A 21,017-nucleotide genomic window follows, 5' to 3' on the forward strand; every position below is an offset into this window, starting at 1 on the left:
TGAATTTTTTTATTTGTGAAAATAATTGAATTCATAAAAACAATTTTATTATTTACGAAAATAATTGAATCCGTGTAAAAATTTTATTATTTATGAAAATAATTGAATGATTGCGAAGAAATTTAAAAAAAATTTGTAAATAATTTTATTCCTGTGAAATTTTTATTATTTTATGAAAATAATTAAAGGTTTGCGTAGAATTTTATTAATTTTTGTTTTAAATAATTGAATTCTTTTGGACAATTTCATTAAAATAGTAAATATTGAAAATCATTAATTAAGGAATATTTTTGAAAATAATTAAAATTTTGACACTTTTTGGGAGATAAAATAGTAATTTCTTTAGTCTTATAATTAATTTCTTCACTAAATAAATTAATATTAAAAATCTCTCGGACGTGAGTCCGAGAACTGTATAATAAACATAATTAACTACAATATAGCCAAAATAAATAAAATAATTTCCATTTTACAGAAAAGTACAAAAGAAATTTTTTTTCCAACCAATAATGAAAAGGAAAGTCAAAACAAATTTATAATAAAGTTACAATTCAAAGCCACTTGATCAATTTACGCTTGTTTTCTAAATTTGCACAAAATTACCTCGAATCGTGTTTTATTGCACTTTTTTTTATTACAAAAAAATTTATTGCAGAGAACGTCAGATGAAAAGGGTCGAAAGAACAAAGGGACACTTGTGCAGGAGATTGAAAAATCGCTCTGGAACAATTTGAATTGGGATTTGAAAAAAAAGGGAGTAAGTTGAAATATTGCTGAATTGATACGCAAAAAAAGGCTGCTTGGGATCATTCCAATAGCTAACAAAAATTAATTAAACTCCTCTCTGCATATAGCCAAACAGTTAGATTAGTTGCTTATTCAATTAAATCTCCGAGAAAAAAATCCCCCCCTTTTTTTGGTAAAATATACGATACTTTTTTTTGGAAATAAAAAGAATTTTACAAAATACAAAATAATATGCAAAATAATAAAAAAATTAATAAAGTATTTACAAAATAAATAAAAAATTATTAAAGTATTTATCATTATTTAATTTCGTATGAATATAATTATATATCTTATTTTTCGGGTCGTTTCGTCCTAACCACGATCTCCAATTCTGTCGCTTGACCTGACATCCAAGACCACCTAGAGAACAATTATCGACAATGACTCTCCACCGTTTGCTACGACCACTCAGGCCACAAATTCAAATATTCAACTGTCATGCCTTCTAAGAGGACCATCGTTGGTTTTCAGTATGACAGTTAACTAATTAACAATTCATTTCCACTCTTAATGCTATTATGCATAAGCAATTCGGCTGATAAAGTCCAGTTTATTTTCATTCGAAGCAAATTCAATTTTGAACAATTTAATTCTGATCAATTTAATTTTTTTCAATTCATGTTTAATCAATTTAATTCTATTTAATTCTAATAAATTTAATTCTATTCAATTTTGATTAATTTAATTCCTACCAATTCAATTCTAATCCATTAAAATTTTGAACAATTTAATCCTTTTCAATTCAATTCTGATCAATTTAATTTTATTCAATTCAATTCTAATAAATTTAATTCTGTTTAATTTTATTCAATTCAATTCTAATAAATTTAATTCTGTTCAATTCTAATTAATTTAATTCTTACCAATTCAATTCTAATCAATTCAGTTCTATTTAATTCTAATAAATTTAGTTCAGTTCAATTCTAATCAATTTGAAACCTAAAACAATTCAAACTTTGAACAATTTAATCCTAATAAATTCAATTCTGATCAATTTAATTTTATTCAATTCATTTTTAATCAATTTAATTCTATTCAATTCTAATAAATTTAATTATTTTCATTTCTAATTAATTTAATTCTTACCAATTCAATTCTAATCAATTTAGTTCTATTCAATTCTAATTAATTCAATTCAAAAACTTATAATAAATAATAAATAATAATTTTTATAATAAAAAGAATTCCACTGTAATTGATACCTAAAAACTATTTTTCACTTGAAAGAAAAAATGTTTTAAAAGCCTTTTTACTCTTTTAAAGTGCATTTCGCTATCTTTGTTTATACTGACGTTTTTTCTACCTGTTGAAATATATATGATCACTTTAAAACTAGAATTCTTTTATCTCCTGAGAATGGTACACTTTCGATTTATTATAATGCTCTTTTCCAATAATCTATCACCTCACTCTACATTCAAGTGAGATTTATTATTAATTTTACTCACAATTTTATCAAACTATTTCTATTTGAAATGAAATTTAATTTTTATTATTCTCTTGACTAAAACAAGAGGAAAATATTTCATTTACACATTTAATTTTGAAAGTAGAACAGGAAATTAACATATTCCTGGTTCATTATAAATTTATATCTTCCTTTTTTTAATTTTACTCTCTCTGTCTCTTTCTCTCGTTCAATATACTTTTTACGAAACAAAACGTTTTTTTATAAATAGAAAAATTTATATTAATATTCTCATCTGCCAATAACTATTTTTGAATTTCACATCTACCATCACAGAAATGTAATGAATTAAATTTTCAACTCGTATTTCACAACTTGAAACTTGAGATATTTTCTAAGCGAAAGCAATTAAAAGAACGAATTAATTTAGACTTAATCGAATTCGATTAAGGTTACTAACTCCCTTAATTCCTGGTTCTTCAAAACTTTGACTTTTAGAACAAGTGAACAAATTAAAAGAGAGAAACTGATTCAATATTTAAAAAAAGGAGACGCACGAAAAAAACTTTAATTAATTATTTACACTTTCAAGGGAAAAATTCGAAAAGAGGAAAAATAATCGAAAAACTTTTTTTTTATTAAACAAGCTGAGAAAAACCAACGTTGAATTTTATTCTATGTAAGGATAAAACTTTCAGAAATTAATTCTAATATATTCTACGATCAAAGTTTCTTAAATCATTTTGATCTCTTTCGAAATTTTTTTCATACCACAAAGTTTCTTTTTGTTAATAATTTCCAGAATTTTAAGAAGCGACTATTTTTAAGTAACATTTTAATGTTACTTAACATTAAGTAATATTAATAAAATTAGTATATTAAAAAAATATTTTGTATTTATTTTTATTATTTCTTTGTAAACATTTTTAAAAAGAATATTAGTATCAAAAGTGTCATAAAATTTTTATTTCTAATTTTGTGAAAATTTTTAATTATTACAATTCAAGTAAAATACGTTTTAAAGATATTAAATAATATTGAAAAAATAAAGGTAAATGTAAATTAATTTCCAAATATAAAAATTGAATTCAAATTAATTGAATAGTGAAATATGAAAACATTGTACAATAAAGGTTTTATGCAAATCAATTTATAATTAAATTTAAATTGACAATCATAATTCTACAAATGAATATTTCAATAAAAAAAAAGGCAAAAATATTTATCAATTCTGGAGTAGCAGTAAAAATATTAATTGATTATTAAATTACTAGAAAAAAAACTTAAGATTAATTAATTACCAATAATTTAAAATCAAGATATAAATTTTAACTTGATTTAAAAAAATGATATAATTCTCTATACTTCTGTTGTGGATTATAAAAATCTGAGTCATTGTTACATATTTACAAAGGATCATACAAAAAATTGCTTTTTAATTTCAAAAAACTTTCTTCCATCAAGAAAAACGACAATAAACATAATTCTATTGTTCATTTCTTCCATACTCTGGTTCATAGTAACAATCGCATTTATTTCTTCAAGAAACTTTTTTGCAAACATTTTTAATATTCTCAATTTACAATGAAAAGAATTATTTTTAAAAGCTTATTAAATTATTTCTACAAAATAAAAAAAAACTCTACGCTCAATGTTTTTTTTTAATCTTCAACCCATTTTCACTAAAAAAAAAATGTAAATTAAATTTTTATATTTCATTTTATTTCATAAATAAAATAAAATATTTCTCCTCTAGATAAATCAAAATAAATATTTATCCTCATAAATAAATAAAACGCAATAAATTAAAAATAGAAAAAAAAACTTGTTTTTAAATACGGTTTTGTTTATTTTTCCAAAGTGATATATATATATATAAAAATTTTGGCACATATTTTAAAATCAGATTTTTGTTTTTGTTTTCTTTTTCGATTTAAATATTGTTTGCAATTTCTATCACTTTTTTTAAAAACATGTGTGTGTGTGTGTGTGTGTATGGGTATGCTCTATTTCGAGAGAAAAAATTCCGATTTTATAAACACAAAAAAAAACAGACTTGTGAAAAAAAATAGAAATAAACGAAACGGATGTCGAGCACCAAAATTCTGTCCGGTGAGAACAATACTTTACGATCGCGTGCTCAACCGAGAGATAATTTTCGCATGTCGGACGTGCGGTTCGCGGCTACCCCTTTTCGATATATCCATAGGCTTGCAGGGATTGCACACTGTCACCTTTATTACCTTCATCAACTGTTTTTCTCTGACTAATACGATTCCTCTGTTGCACTTAATTTGAATAAATTCACAAATAAATTATTTCATCCAAAAAAGCACTCCATTTTTTAACCCATTTTCAATGATTATTTCAAAATTCTATTTTCAGTGGATTAAAATAAAAATTATTTTTCCTGGAGTGAATATAATTTTTATCGGATGAAAATAATTTTTATCGAATATAAAAATAATTTTTATCGAATATGAAAATAATTTTTATTGATTAAAAAAGCTTTTATCGCATAAAAATAATTTTGATTAGACGAAAATAATTTTTATCGAATATAAAAAAAGGTTTTTCTCACTTAACAATAATTTAAACTAATTTCAATCATATGAGATTTCCAATCATAATTCTAATTTTAAAAAAACGAGCAAATAATTTCAACTACTGAAAAAATAATTCAAGTTCTGGCGAAAATTGAATTATATTTAGTGGAATGAATTTTCTATTGCAATAAAAAGTGTAAATCTTTCAAACTATATAAAGAGCGGCTTTAAGAAATAGGTGAGAAAACAGGATAAGAAAGTTTGAGCTACGTTTAAAGGCCTAAAAGAACATTAAAGTTTCAAATGAAATCGTAAAAGTTAGAGGGTCAAAAGAATCAAATTGACTTGAATGGATCTTATTTGACTATGTAATATTCAAATTCAAGAAATGCAATTTACTATTTAAATTTAAATTAACTCAAATTTAGTTTGAAAGCGGAGAAGTTTTTATAGCAAACAAAAAATAGTTAAATTCAAAAAAAAAAAAAATCAAATAAAGTAAAATTAAATTAATTTTCGATTTTCTCCACTTTTTAGACAATTCCCTCGCGATTTAGGTAAATTTAAATTAAACCACGTGTACTTTCTACTGGAAAAAGTAAAAAATAACAGATAATCTCAAATTATTTTCGTGAAAAAATAATATTTTAATATTTTGTAAGCCCCTTTATATTATGTAAATTAGTAAATATTAGTAATTAATAGTTTATTCCAATTATTTTTTCTATTTCAATTTTAATTCAGGAAGTTTATTATATGTAATTTAATTTCTGCTTTGTCTTTCATTTTGATAGATTTTTAATTTCATTTTCACTTTGATAAAATTTTATTTTCAATAACACTTTCATATTAATTTCATTTCAATTTTTTTTCATTTTGATATATTTTTATTTGAATAGATTTCTATTTTCAATTTAATTTTTATTTTGATAGATTTTCATTTTGAATTTTATTTTCACTTTTATTTTTATTTTCATAGATTTTTACTTCCACTTTGACAGATTTTATAAAAACTTACAATAGTAAAATTAAAAATCAATCAGGGGAAAAATTCAAGTGAAAATAAAAATTTGTGTAAATGAGAATGAAAGTGAATATAAAAATCTATCAAAATAAAAATTAATGAAAAATGAAAATAGAAAAATGATAATAAAAATCGATAATAAAAAAATAAAAATCTATCAAAGTGGAAATGAATATAAAAATGAAAATAAAAAAAAAATAAAAGTGATAATAAAAATCTATCAAAATAAAAGTCAAAGTGAAAGTCAAAACAGAAATAAAATTACAAAATCGATCGAATCGAATTAAATCGAATTAAAAAACAATTTAAATGTAAAATTTCCCAAAGTTCTCCACTTCCCTCCTACTCTAAAAGTATGTAAATTAAATACTTTATCTTCTACAGACACAGCATCAGAAAAAAGTTACAGAATAGCCTTTTTGCATTTGTCTTCAGGTGTCAGCGCAGTAATTTTTGATAGAAATTTCTCTCGCGTGTATTCTCGAGCTTCTAACGTCGCGTCGTTAATTCTTTCAAGAATATTCATAAGCCGAAGTTCAGTCAACTTCCACTAAGAGATCGGTATTCATGCGCCTTTACATTAACTATTTTCTTCGATCGTTCGCAAAAAAGAATTTTCTTTTTACAACTGCATTATAAAGCATTAAAGTGCCCCGCACTCACAGAGATAAAACGAATCGAATAGAAAAATTTCAAGATAAAAAGATTTTCAACTTTTGATATTTTCGAAAAATGCAAAAAAAAACTGTTTTTATTTTCGTCTTTTGTCCTTATTTCTTAAAAAAGACGAAAATAAAAACATTTTTTGATTTTTTTAAAATAAATATAGAAATAAACAATGAAAGAGCCAAAAAGATAAATAAATAAACAAAATAAACCAAAAGAGATAAACAAAGAAACGAAAAACCAAAAAAGGTTAACAAATAAAGGAAAAATATAAAAAAAAATAAAAGAAAATAAATAAATAAAAGAAAATAAATAAATAAAAAAATAACAAAAAAAAATAAAAACAAATAAAAAAAAACAAATAAAAAGCAAAAAAAAAAATAAACAAATAAAACAAAAAACCGAAAAAGGTATAAAACAATAGAAAAGAGAAAGAAATTCAAGAGTAAAAAAACAATACGAATTACGAAAGAGAAAAAAAAACATTAAACAATAAAATGGAATCCAGTGGAAATCGCAGAAAGAACAATCCCTAAGTAAACATTTTAGTCGAGCGTGACTTGTATAAAAAAAGAAGAAGAGAAGAAGAAGAGAGAAAGAATTCTACACGACAGAAGAATATATATTATACGAAAAGAACAATGTTTATTTGTTAAGTGAAAGACAAGGGGAATTTATAGAAATTTTTATCTGACTCGAGAGCCATAATACGGTCCAGTGAAGTACCACTAGCTTTAAGAGTGGCAGGAACCATAAAGCTTCGCGAATGTAAGCGCACTCGAGGAAGATAACAAGTAGATTTTGCAGACGGTGCATAGTACCACAGACTTTTCTCGTTCGACTCTAAAATGAGAATATTCCCTTGCAAAAAGTATATAAGAAAAAGGAAAAAAAGAAAAAAAAAAAGAAGAATAAGAAGGGTGCCGCGTGATAAGGGGGAAAGCTTGGGAGAAAACGAATCTACCGAACCAAAGACTCCCTAATTTCTTGCCCCTCTTCTCACTCACCCCCTTCTCTCCCTCCCTCTTTCCAACTAGTCTTTTCCTATCTTCGCGCGAGTTGAAATTTATATCTTGATAAATGAAAAAAAAAAAAAAAGAAAAAAAAAATACATTCTTGCTGATGCAGCAATACATCTCGCAACTACCTCATAAAAAACCATCTTCATCTGAATTTTCAATTTAGTGCACAACTCAAAAATAAAATCGTCTTCTTCAAGCTCAAAAAAAAAATATTCATGCTCTCTCTTTCTTTCTGAAAGTCAAATTTTTTTCAAATTTTAGAAAATTCGCTACTTGTGGTTTCTGTGGAGGAATTTTTGTATTCAAATCAAATATTTACTTGAATATTTGATTCAAATAGATTTTTCGTTATTTGAGCTAAATATTTATTTAAATCTTTGAATCCAATAAAAAAAAAAAGTCCCAATAAAAGTTTTTAAACTAAATATTTAGTTAAATCTTTTTATTCGAATTCTTTTAAATTTAGTTAAATTGTAACTAAATTAACAAAAAAATAGTATTTTTTTTGAATTAAAGATTTAAGTCCTAAACTCTTAGTTCAAATAAAATATATTTTTTGAACTGAATATTTATTTAAATCCTTGATTCAAGTAAAATATTTTTTTAAACTAAACATTTACTTGAATCTTTGGTTATACGAATTCTTTTTAATTTATTTAACTTATAGCTAATTTAACAAAAAAATGTATTTAATTTAAATTAAAGATTTAAGTAAACGTTTAATTAAAAAAAAATTTTATTTAAAATAAATATTTATTTAAATCTTTGATTCAAACAAAATATTTTTTTGAACTAAACAATTTACTAAAATCTCTTTGGTTTTTTGAATATTTTTTTTCATTTATACCACAAAAAAAGATATATTTGACTCAGAGCCAACTAGACCTTTTATTTGTTTCAAATAAATTTTATTTGGTTCACAGAAAAAAAGTTTTAACTTGAACATCGATATGTTTTTCTAAATTAGCGAAAGTTTTAATTAAAATAACTAAAAATTTCTCTAAAATAGTGAAATTTATAGCTGTTTCATAAAGTTTTAAATAAAATAACTCAAAATTTCTCTAAAGTAATAAAATTTACATCTGTTTCAGGTAAAATTTCTTTTACGTGTTTAAATAAAATTTTATTTGATATAAAATAAACAGCTTCATTGGCTCTGAGATAAAGATACTTTTATTTAACTCAAATAAATTATATTTGGTGCAAAAAAAAATTTTTTTTCCTGGTTTTAGTGAAGTAAACAAAAACTTTTTTTGAGAAATCATTTATTTTTCTATTTGTAACTAAACTTTTTCAAAAACTTAATTATTTTCTAATTTTTTCCAAAAAATTCTTGTAAAAAATCCAATTATTCTTAAATTTTTTAAATAAATTTCAATTATTTGTAAAATTTTCAATTCTATATAGAATTAAAAAATCCATTATTGTATTAAAAATTATTTAAAAATATTATTAGAAAAATAATTTTAAGAATTTTGATATTATAATCTTTTGAAGACAAATTATTTACAATATTTTTGGTTAATTGCTTATTTTCAATAATTTATCTTAATAACTTAAAAAACACGAAGAGTTACAGTTACAATTGTTATAAAAAATAAAATTTTTCTCTTTGAGTAATTGAATTTTCTCAAAGAACTTTCATAAAATTATTAAAAATAATTAATTTAGAGAAGAAATTTAGTTAAAAATTCTATGAAATAATTCAATTTTAGAAGATTATATACGTAATTTTTAGAAAAAATTAAATGTCAGAAGGTTTGAAAAATTGAAAAATTTTAATGTCTGTAGAAAAAGAAATTACTTTATTTAAAACAAAAATTTTTGAAGTTTTGAATAATATTGCATTTAGAAATCAGTAAAAATTCAGTGAAATATAAAATTAAATTTTTGACAATACTGAATAAATTAATTTACTTTTTATTTAATTAATTGTATAAAATAAAGATAAAATAAATTGTGTTAAATAAATATTGTTTTAAATAAAAATTTAATTTTATTAAATACTTCATTGTACCAAATATTTAATTAAATTAAATATACAATTCAATTAAATACCTAATTATATCAAATATATAATTATATTAAACAAGAAGTTAATTTATTTACTACACGAAACGACAGCTTCACCTGGAAAGGCTAAAAATTTCTCTAGAATAACGAAAGTTTTAACTAAAATAACTAAAATTTTCGTTAATATATAGTGAAATTTGCAGCTGTTTCAGGTAAAAATTTATTTCTCTTGTAATATTTATTTAAAAATAATACATTTTCGAATATTAATTAATTTTACTCGCATTTTACTCACTACAAATAAAAACCATAGAAAAAAATTGCAAATTTTTGAAAACTGTACAGCAATATTTTTTTTTCAGTTAAAAATTAAAAAATTCACTAATTAAATTTAATTGGATAATGGAAATTTTTTTTTTCTAAAAATCATTCCAATTAGTAGAGTTTATTATGAAAATTATCTTATTTCATATTTATATTTATTTTTATTTATTTTGTTCTATTTTCTACAAGATTTCTGTAGTATATTGTCTAGTAAAGAAAATATACCATAATTCCTAATTAGTTCATATCTTGAGAAAATTCCTTAAATGATAAGAAGGAAATTGCGAGTTGCTCTTCCATTGTAGACTTTAGACAACGATAGAACTTGTCAAATAGTCACTTTAATTACAGTTGTTTACTATTGTATTGTCGCTAGGAAGTCAAACTTAATGATTCAAGCTCGAACTTTAGTAATTAGCATGAAGGTGCTCAAAACTTGGGACTTTTGATGATATACGCGTGAATCTTGAAATGTATGTTTGCCAAATATATTTCATTTAACTTCATCCTGGAATATTTCAATTATTCCTTATTTATGAAAATATTAAAATTTTCATTTATTAAATTTTTTTATTTATGTTAATTATTTGTATATTATATTTTTTTACTCCAAGCAATTTTTTTTATTTGATTCAATATTGTTATTATTAATTATTACTTATAATTATTATTAGGTACTTTTTTTATTATTTACTATTACTTATAATTTTAAAAAAATTTCAATATTGTAGTTAGAATTTATTTATTATTTAAAACAAATATTTACACCTTTACAATTATTATATTTTTTCTCTGACTAGAAATGGAAATGTTTTTCTCTCTGTTTATCATAAACGAAAAATGTACTATTTTGCCTATTCGTTTATTTAGAAATGCGAAAAAATCAAAAGAGTTTAAGAAAATTCTCAGATAGGGTGAAAATAAAGTTTCGTACGTTAGCGGGGAAAAGTTTAGCACAAAACTCGTTTTCCGCGGGCTCACTTGACAGAATTTCGATATCGCTTTTACCTTTATCAAGTTTAAATAAAAAAAAACGAGAAAGAAAAAAAATTATCTTTTTATATTCAAGTTTTTATTTTTAAGCAAAACACTTAATGTCACGATCGATTTACAAACCCCCAATAAAAAGCAGATATGAAAAAGTTACGGATAATAAATACAACACTCGATCTATATTGAATTTTCTATTATTTATACACTGCCTCTATTGTTATTTTCACTGTAGGAACTTGAAGTATGGTTTATTTTATTAATTTCTTGTTAATATTTTTATTGTAGTGAAGAAATTAGTGAAATGAAAATCTATTGAAAATTTATTGAAAATTTATTAAAAATTTATTATATTAAAAAAATTAAGCGAAGGAAAATTAAAAAAAATAAATAAATAAGTATATAAATTAAGGGAATAAAAATATATTTCGAAAATTCAATTATCCTAAAATAATTATTCGAAACTAATTTTTGAAAGATTTTAACTTTGACTATATTGTTTACAAACTATAAAAATTAGAATAGTCGAAAAAGTTTATACAGTCATACAATTCAAGGCCAAGTAGAAAATTTATAAACAAAAAAAGAACGTTTTTCTCCCACTAAATATTTAAAGACTCATTATTCTAATGTTTGAAAAAACAAAACAATAGTTACGGCACCTAGTTAAGAATCTCATTTCAAGTGTTAAAACAACACTCTTGGGATAATTTTCGTCGCAAGTTATTTTAGGACAAAAATTCAGTGCTGGAATAATGTTTTCGTTTTTCACTCGCGTTTGCCGGTTAAAGGATTAAAACTGATTATATTCCTCCCCGGGGAAATAAAAGTTGTAAACTCCTGAATTTTTATAGAGTAACATTAGGGCTGAATTATATGACACGGATTTTAAAATGACTAACCCCGAAAAAAAATTGTCCCCTTTTTTCCACTCTCATTCCCAAATTCTTCTTTTGTTTATACTAACAAAAAACACTGCATATTAATTAATGAAGAATTAAAATATTACCTATTGTATTTTCAAAATACATATTTTTTTCTTAGAATATTTCTCATTCAAAAATTTTTTTTTTGATTTTGAAAACAACCGATCAGATCAGTTCTGGAATTTTTTACTACCAATTTTTTTAATTCAATTATTTTTAATAATTTCCGAGAAAATTCCTTAAGAATTCAATTATTTACTTAAAAAAAAACAATTCACCTAAAATATTTCTGATATTCACTTCTTTACAATTTATATTTCATGAAATTTTTATGATTTGAAAATTTTTCAATTAAATATTTATTCGAAAATACAACTAAAGTCAAAAATATTTTTAAAAAATTGACTTCAGAGAAACTAATTCAAATTAATGCAAAATTCGGTTATTTTTTCCTTCCAAGAAAATCAGAATTTTTCAAATTTTAATATAATTCAGGTTCTATGTAAAATTAAGAAATTATTTTTTAAAAAATTCATATCACTTTGGATTTAATTAGTTTAAACTTTTACTAATTGAAATTTGAAGAATAAATTTTGTGATATTTTTTCAAAAAATTTTTAGAAATTAATTTATTTTACACAATTTTACGTTAATATGTGAAATTTTTTCTATTTTAAAAGATAAAATTTTTTATCAATATTATTTTTCATTTTTTTATTGCTATTTGTAATTTTTGTAACTTTTTATAATGTTGAGCCTGAATTAATTTAATTTTTAAATATAATTTTAAAAAAAAAATTTTTAATAATTTATTTTGAAGAATATTTTATGTAGTTTGCGAAAATAATAAAAAAAATTTCTAGGAATTTAATTAAATTGCATGGAGAATAATTGAATTCTTATAAAGAATTTTATAAAATTTAAAAAAAAATAAAAATACTTAAATTCTTTGAAGAGATTTTATTAAAATTATATTAAAAATAATTAAATTCTTGTAAAGAATTATATTGCATATATGAAAATAATTGAATTCATGCAAATTTTTTCAACTAATTCAGTTAAAATTCTTTTGAAAAGTATTCAATTCTTATATAGAATTTTAATAAAATTTATTAAAATTAAAAGTAATTGAATTCCTTCCAGAAATATTAAAATTGTACTGAAAATAATTGAATCTCATCTGAACAATTTATTGCATTTTTTGAAAATAATTGAATTTGTTTTGAAGAATTTTACGGGTATTTTGTAAAAATAATTAAATTCTTTCGCGAAATAAAATCGAAATTGCATAGATAATAATTGAATGCTTATACAGAATTTTATTGAAAATTAAAAATACAATTATTTTCAAAAAATTTAATAAATTCTTCAGATGATATTCAATTATTTTCAATACAATTTTAATATTTTTGGAAGGAATTTCGAAGAAAATTGTAAAAATTGTATTGAAAAAAATTGTATCTCATCTGAAGAATTTATTAAATTTTTTTAAAATAATTGAATTGTTTTGAAGAATTTTATTAAAGTTGAATTTTTTTAAATTTTGAATCTGAAATTATTCTGGTAATTATTGCTGGTAACATTTGTTTCTTATTTATATTATTTATTAAAATTGAAGGCACGACTTTTATAAAATTCAATATTTTTTTGAATTTTTAAATAAAATTATTCGCAAAATAATTTATAAACAATAATTTTTCGATAGTTTTTCAAGAATTTAATTATTTGAAATATTAAAATAAATTCAATTTCAAATCTGTAAAGTTCAATTTTATCGTTAGAAATAGAAAGCGAATTTAAAATGAAATTAAATCTTTTCAATATTTTTAAAGTTTGTTGAACAACAAAATTCAGAATTCTTTTATGAATTCTAAAAATTTATTATTTTTCCTGTACTTTTGACAAAATTCCCTGAATTGTCGATGATTGATTTTATTTTCCATGATTTTTCCCTGAACTCCTGGCAACCCTGTAGATTTTTATTTACTCCAAAAATAAAAATGAATTTGTTTTTGTGAAAAACAAAGGAAAAAAACAAGCACAGATTTAAAATTCAACCCTCCAGGATTTCCGGTTATTTTTCTTATTCGAGGAAGAGAGAAAGAGAAATTGTTTTGAACATACCCTGTTGAGGACCGTATTCCAATCGTCGTAGTACGCGCTCGGCTGAAAGCAATGATTGACTTTCTAGAAGTGACGAAGCCACGTCTGAGCTTCGTCTCGCTGAAATTCCAATAGTGTTTTCCGAGTCTTGACGATGCCTAACCAGTTGTGGCGAGGAAGTCTCTAGCGAAGTTCCGTGACTGGAACTCACGAGACTTCTTAACGGAGAACCGTGCCCAGAATAAGGAGAGCCTGGAGGAACTTTTTCGTACCCTTTCAGATGAATATCAAGTATTTTTATGTATCTTTTGTTAAAATTTCAACTTCACTTTATAGTACTTTGAAAGACTCGAAAGTTTCCTCTCCCCCCAAAAAAAAGAGAAAGAAGGAAAAAAAAACTCAAGACACTATATTGACTCGTCCATTTTCTCTATATTAAAAGTTAACTAATTTCGCTCGACCATTTTCAGTTTTTAATTTAAGAATTTTTTTTCGAAACAATATCCACCAATTTTCACCAATAATTCAGTTTAGTTAAAATTCTCAAAAAAGAGAAAGTAAAAAAGATTTTCCATTATAGAGAAATAATCTGAATTAAAGATAATTCAATCGAGAATTTACGAATCGAAAAAAGAAAAATTTATTTCCAACATCCAATAATTCAAGAGGCATTAAAAATGAAGAAACGGTAAAAAAAATTTCCCAACTGACTAAACTGTCATTTTAATGAGTTCTGGGAAATATAGAAAAAAAATCGGAAAAAATTTTACTATTCACGTATCTACGAATAGATTTCAGTGACAATTTTTAATTACCAGCAACTTTTTTCTTTTTTTTTTTAAATCTAAAGTTACTATATCATTGTTCATTTGCATGAGTTCAACATGAAGTTGTCAACTGACGTAAAAGCTGTGCACTGAATTCAAACAATAGAACGTCACAATAGTCAGCACGTTGTTATATATGTGTAACTTTCAATTACGTGCATCGCTTCAATTTAACATTCACCGTATAAAATGAAATTTAATGTACGCATTAGGTTCAATATTTGACACAATCGTTTAAACATTTGTTTTTCATCGGATAAAATTCAATTATGACCCGTGTTAATTTTTCTAATAATTTCGCTAATTATTTTTGAATCATTTTTATTATTATTTTTCAATAATTCAACTACTTTTAAATTTTTGGTTATTTTATTACTTGAATTTTAAAATAATTAAAATCAAAATTTATGTTCTTAAATTTCTATAAACGTTCAAATGAACGACATTTATTTGTTTCTTCTTCAAATTAAAATTTTATTACAATAATTTTGCGTCTCGTATCAAAAGAATTAATTAAAGTTTCAAGTTTATTAATTTTATTACGAAAATATTTTTAAATGACAAATATTTTGTTCATTTAAGCGTTCAAAATTTATAAAAATAATTATTTGATTCAAATAACCAATTAGTTGCCTGTTATTAAATAAATATTTACTTGAATCAAATAATTTTTATTTAAATTAATTAAATGGTATTTGCTTCAAATATTGATATTATTGATTTAAAAACCTACAATTTATTTGATTTAAATAAAAATTATTTGATTCAAGTAAATATTTATTTGATATTAGACAAGTAATTGGTTATTTCAATTAAGTTTTTTTTAGATTTTTCTATTATAATTTCAAATATAATAATAATAAACTTCAAAGGCACTTTATTTTATATAGAAAATTAAAGTTGTAATTTGCCGCAAATAAATATTTGTTCGATAATAGTCAGATAATCGATTATTTAAATGAAAAAAATTTCATTTCATCGTAATTAAAAATTACTAATTAGTAGCAGAAATCTACTCCACTTGAAAACATAATTTATTTCCAATAATCGATTAATTGACTACTAACTAGTAACTAGTACTAGTAACTAGTTTTACTATTTTATGCAACAATTACTTTCGTCTTTATAAAATAAAAGTAGTATTCGATTCATCAAATCAATAATTAAATCAAGTAAACTGATTTATTTGAATAAAATATTTTCGGCATATTCAATAAAATATAAAAAAATTTATTAATTAAAATTAAAATAAAAATAAAAATTATTTTTATAATTATGTAAAATATTTTAATATATTTTCAATTAAAGAAATAAAAAATATATACTGCAATTTAAATAATAATTTTTAAAGGAATTAATAGTTTGTTAGCAACTAATTAGTTACTTAAATTCAAATTTTTTCTGTTGTCCCTATTTTCACAAAATTTGTAAAATGATAAAAATTTATTAACACTTCTAATTTCAATAAAACGTTTCATAAATCAATTACTTGAATTAATTTATTTCTAAATCAATTTTTTTAATTAATTCATTTATTCATAAATCAATTAGTTTTTAATAATTTATTCCTAAATTAATTTTCTTAATTAATTCATTCATAAGTAAATTATTTTTAATTAATTCATAAATAAATTATATTTAATTAATTCATAATTAATTTATTTTCAAATAATTTATTTATAAACAAATTATTTTTACTTAATTTTAATTAATAATAAATCGAAAATTTACGTATAAAATAATTATTCCAACAAGAAAATGTAAAAGTTGAAAAAAAAGTGTTACTTCAAAAAGTATTTTTTTAGTACTTCATAAAAATAATTACAACGTTATTTATTATTACAGAAATAACGTAACGATTCCGCATGTAAATGAAAGCCCACACACTTATAATTATACACAAGACTATTCAGCAAAAGTATAAACTGAAAAAAGAACATCAGCAAAAAAAAAAAAAAAAAAGGGGGCAGAAAGAAAAAAGTGAACGAGAAACATAAAAGCCGAGAAGAATGCACTTCGCATTTCGTATGACTGAGTAAATACAATGATTTCTATATAGATGTAGAACAGTATCACGATATCGGTCAACGGACCATCGACTATTGTTCAAAAATGGAAGAAACTTTCGAGTCTTTCAAACTATATAGACACGCGGGAGAATGTATTTCTCAATTGAACCAACGGTAGGTTGGAAGAGAGAAAAAGAAAAAGAAAAAAAAAACGGAAGGAAAAGAGAAAGAGAGAGAGAGAGAGAGAATGCTCTTCTCACACAAAATGAAATTCTCTACCTTGATACATACTCGAGGGATGATGAGAGATTCCAATCATTCCACTCGAATGTGTTGGTGGTGAATGACTTGGGCCCATTGGACCCAATGGATTAACGAATCCATGAATGGGATTCCCAAGAACTGAATTTCCAAGTATTGAACGAGTAGGCACCATTCCTGGCAAAGGTATTCCATGATTTTGAATCTCGTGAGAGGTGATGTGCAGGTTATTGCTGCTTCCGTGGTTCGTGACGGAGTTTCCTCCATGCATGGAACCTCTTCTCTGTTGAGACATGATCGAAAACTCGACAGGCGTGAAATAGAAACTTCAAACCACACCAAGAATCATCATCGGCATATTTTAATCGTAAAATTACTTTTTTTTTCTTCTCTCCCCTCTCTTTTAAGATAAATTGCTTCAATGTTGAGGACAATCAAAAGAGACGTAGATCATTTTTTTTTTTTTGAAAAAAAGTTTTCGACTGTAAATAATCTGATTCGTTGACTTCATTTTCTCCTCATCGTTTCCTTGCAAGATTTATTATCAGTTTGGATATTATCTGATAGTGTCATTTACTTTCATGTAGGGATTTATTTAACGTGTAAAATCCTTTTGCTAGCGTATAAAATTTTGTTGTCGTATAAAATTCTTTTGTTATCTTAAGACCCTTTTGTTACTGAATAAACTCTTTTGTTATCGTAAAAAATTCTTTTGTTAGCATGAAAGACGCTTTGTTTTTCACTCAAGATCCTCTTGTTTTTAAAAAAGAAACTTTTGTTATCATGTAAGATCCTTTTGTTGTCACTCAAGCTCCGATTGTTTTCAAATAAGATCCTATTGTTTTTGAATAAGATCTTCTTGTTTTTAAATAAGATCCTCTTGTTTTCAAATAAAATCCTCTTGATTTCAAATAAGGTTCAGTTGTTTTCAAATACTATCTTTTTGCTATTATTCAAGATCCTCTTATTTTCAAAAAAGATCTTTTTGCCATAATTTAAGATCTTGTTCCTATATTTCAAGATCCTTTTGCTATAATCTAAGATGCCTTTGCTATAATTTAAGATCCTTTTGGTATCCTTCAAGATTCTCTTGTTCTTAAATAAGATCCTTTGGTTATCGTTCAAGAATTTCTTGTTTTCGAATACGATTCTTTGGTTATCATTCAAGATCTTGTTTTCAAATTAAATCCTCTTGTATTCAAATAAGATTTTTTAAAACTTTTTTTAACGCTTAAAATCCTCTTGTTTTCAGATAAGATCCTCTTGTTTTTAGATAAGATCCCTTTGTTATCACTTAATATCCTCTTGCTTTCAAATAAAATCCTTTGATTATCACACAAAGCTGCATTATCATACAACCCTGCACTTGATAGCACTAAAAAAACTATAACTTATCACCCAAACTGTAAATATTTTTATCAACTGTGGAAAATATATTTTCCTATCACGAAAGACAATTTTTATCCTAAAGTTTTTTTTCCTTTTCTTCCTTTTTCTTTCTTTTTTCAACTTTTTACTCTCTTTCTCCCTCTTTTTTTTCTATCGAAAAAAATTGATTTCTTTCTTATTTCCTTCTTCTTTAGATAGTTTCTTGCAGTGGTGTGAGATTATGGTACGAGGATATGTTTTATTTCATTCCTTGATATGAATGTTCTTTTTACACGAATATAAAATTATACGATTCAGTCTTGATAGTGAGTCTTCCATTAAAGTTGTTAGCTGGCGACAGTGTGTCTGACCATAAATACTTCGTTCTACTTGTCCATCTATAGCGTGGATTTAAAAATAATAATAATATTATTATCATAAATTTTTACCAATAATAATTTTTAATTATAATTTTCGTGAATGTATTCTATTTATAATTAAAAAAAAACGAAATTTTCGACTTTAAGATGAAGAATCTTTCTTTCTATTCAACAGTTCGTCTGACTATTCGTATCTTTTTCTACTTATCGAATCTTGTGTGCTTGGCATCGCAGCTGTGAACCTCATTCACTTTACTAACAGGTTGCACTTGATTGTACACAGCATACAAAAGGGAGTTGAACGAACTAGTTATTGCTCTAAAAATTGTACATCTGCACCAAATAGAAAAGAAAGTTATCAATTTTCCCCCGACAAATAACTCTTTATGTTGAAATTTTTCTTTTTCCAAGAAAACATTTCTTATTACTGTCCCTCTTTCTTATTTTATTAAGAAAAAAATTTTTGTTTCCTCTAATTATATTTCAAATATTTGTTGTTCTCAGAAGTTGAAAATGAAGAAATTGTTATTTGCTTTTTCTTTCAACAGGAAAAAAATTAAACTTTTCAAATATCACACAGTAGACAGTCTCAAAAGTTAAAAATTAAGAGATTGTTTTTTTCGTTGTATATCGTTTTTTTTTATTTCTGTTAATAGCAAAAAAAATCAAACTTCAAATATTTGTTGTCTTAAAAGTTGAAAATCTTCTCTTTCAACAGGAAAAAAAATTAAACTTCAAGTATCAAATAGTCATAAAAAATACTAGACAAATTGTCTCAGAAGTTGAGAATGAAGAGATTGTTCTTTTTCTCGTTGAATAATAGAAAGGATTGGCAAAAAATATCTCTTAAGTGCCGGTAAGAAATTGTCTGAGTCACTCTCTCGTGTTTCGAAAATGTCCACAAAGAGCGAACGCGACTCACGGGCAGGTAAGGCAGTCGATTCACTTTGTAAAATTTTTTAATAATTAAAATGTCGAGTCGCCACAAACGCCACCAAGAGCTTTTTACGCGAAAATTAAGTTTTTCACTCCCATCACTATTTCACTACATGAGAGAGCTTGTATATAGCTTTCTTCTCCCTCCCTCTCATTTAAAACGAACTTTCAATTCTGTATCCTATTTTTTTTTTAGTGATATGTATAGTTTAAAACGCTCCCTGTCGCCTTTTTTACCAAATTTTTTTCTTCAGCCAAAAAAAAAACACTCCACTAAACACAATTCTTTCCCATGAACAAAAAATTAGAAATGTTTCACTATTTTTTATTAGTCACAAAAAGGTAGACGAAATTATACGAATGTTCTTATACGAACTTTCTTAGACAAATTTTTAAACGAATTTTTAGACGAATTTTAAATCACATCTTTGTTTCACAAATTGTAAAAACTTGTTTTTAAAGTTGTTAGAGCTTTTCTAAATTTTCACTAATTACTTTTTGGGAATTGTCAACTAATTACTATTTTCAAATTGTCCTTAATATGGTTAACAAATAACGAATCAATTGTCATTAACAATTATCGATAAACAACAAGTCAACGAGGATTGATAAAGAAACAAGTGTCAACAACTGATTTGTAACAATAACATTCAAAAGCGGAGAATTACCATCACAGTCAAAAGTACACTACTGCATTTTGTAAACAGTCATCTATTGAGTTTGGAAAAAGATATTTTTACTAATTTTTATAGTCAAATTTCACAAATTTGACAGTCAAATCTTACAGTAAAATTTTACAGTTGACATTTACAGTCAAATCGTTACAGTTGATATTTACAGTCCAATTTTATAGTCAAATTTTATAGTCCAATTTCACAGTTAAATTTTACAGTCAAATCTCACAGTTGGTTTTTATAGTCAAATCTTAGAGTTGATTTATACAGTCAAATTTTACAGTCAAATTTCACAGTGAAATTTTACAATCAAATTTTACAGTCCAATTCGACAGTCAAATTTCACAGTCAAATCTGACAGACAAATTTTACAATCAAATTCCACTGTCAAATTTCATAGTTAAATATTACAGTCAAATTTCACAGTGAAATTTCACAATTAAATTTTAAAGTCCAATTCAACTGTCAAATTTCATAATTAAATTTTACAGTAAAATATCACAGTTAAATTATACAATCAAATCTTACAATTTATTTTTACAGTCAAATTTTACAATCAAATTTTAGAGTACAATTCCACTGTCAAATATCATAGGTAAATTTTACAGTCAAATTTCACAATTAAATTTTACATTTTATTTTTACAGTCAAATTTTACAATAAAATTTTAGAGTCCAATTCCATTGTCAAATTTCACAGTTAAATTATACAGTCAAAGCTTACAGTTGATTTTTACAGTCAAATTTCACAG

At 23.8% G+C, this 21,017-nt stretch overlaps 2 protein-coding genes across 10 annotated transcripts in view; both read right to left on the bottom strand.

Moving 5' to 3' along the window:
• Window positions 1-21,017, bottom strand: part of LOC122499558 (dystrophin, isoforms A/C/F/G/H-like) — a 557,697-nt gene that overhangs the window by 356,521 nt on the left and 180,159 nt on the right. The window lies entirely within an intron of this gene.
• On the bottom strand, window positions 13,762-19,207 carry LOC122499561. Of its 2 annotated transcripts, none has more exons than XM_043607996.1 (2): window positions 16,939-19,207; window positions 13,762-14,084 (listed from the first exon to the last, which is right to left on the bottom strand). In XM_043607996.1, exons 1-2 carry the CDS (start codon window positions 17,201-17,203, stop codon window positions 13,792-13,794), a joined length of 558 nt encoding a protein of 185 aa, XP_043463931.1. In that variant the 5' UTR covers window positions 17,204-19,207; the 3' UTR covers window positions 13,762-13,791. The 2 variants fall into 2 exon arrangements, with proteins under 2 accessions (XP_043463931.1, XP_043463930.1); XM_043607995.1 differs by having other exon boundaries at window positions 16,927-19,207.

The sequence above is a fragment of the Leptopilina heterotoma genome, unplaced genomic scaffold (genome assembly GCF_015476425.1).
Source record: "Leptopilina heterotoma isolate Lh14 unplaced genomic scaffold, ASM1547642v1 Lhet_169, whole genome shotgun sequence".
NCBI classification, from domain to species: domain Eukaryota; kingdom Metazoa; phylum Arthropoda; class Insecta; order Hymenoptera; family Figitidae; genus Leptopilina; species Leptopilina heterotoma.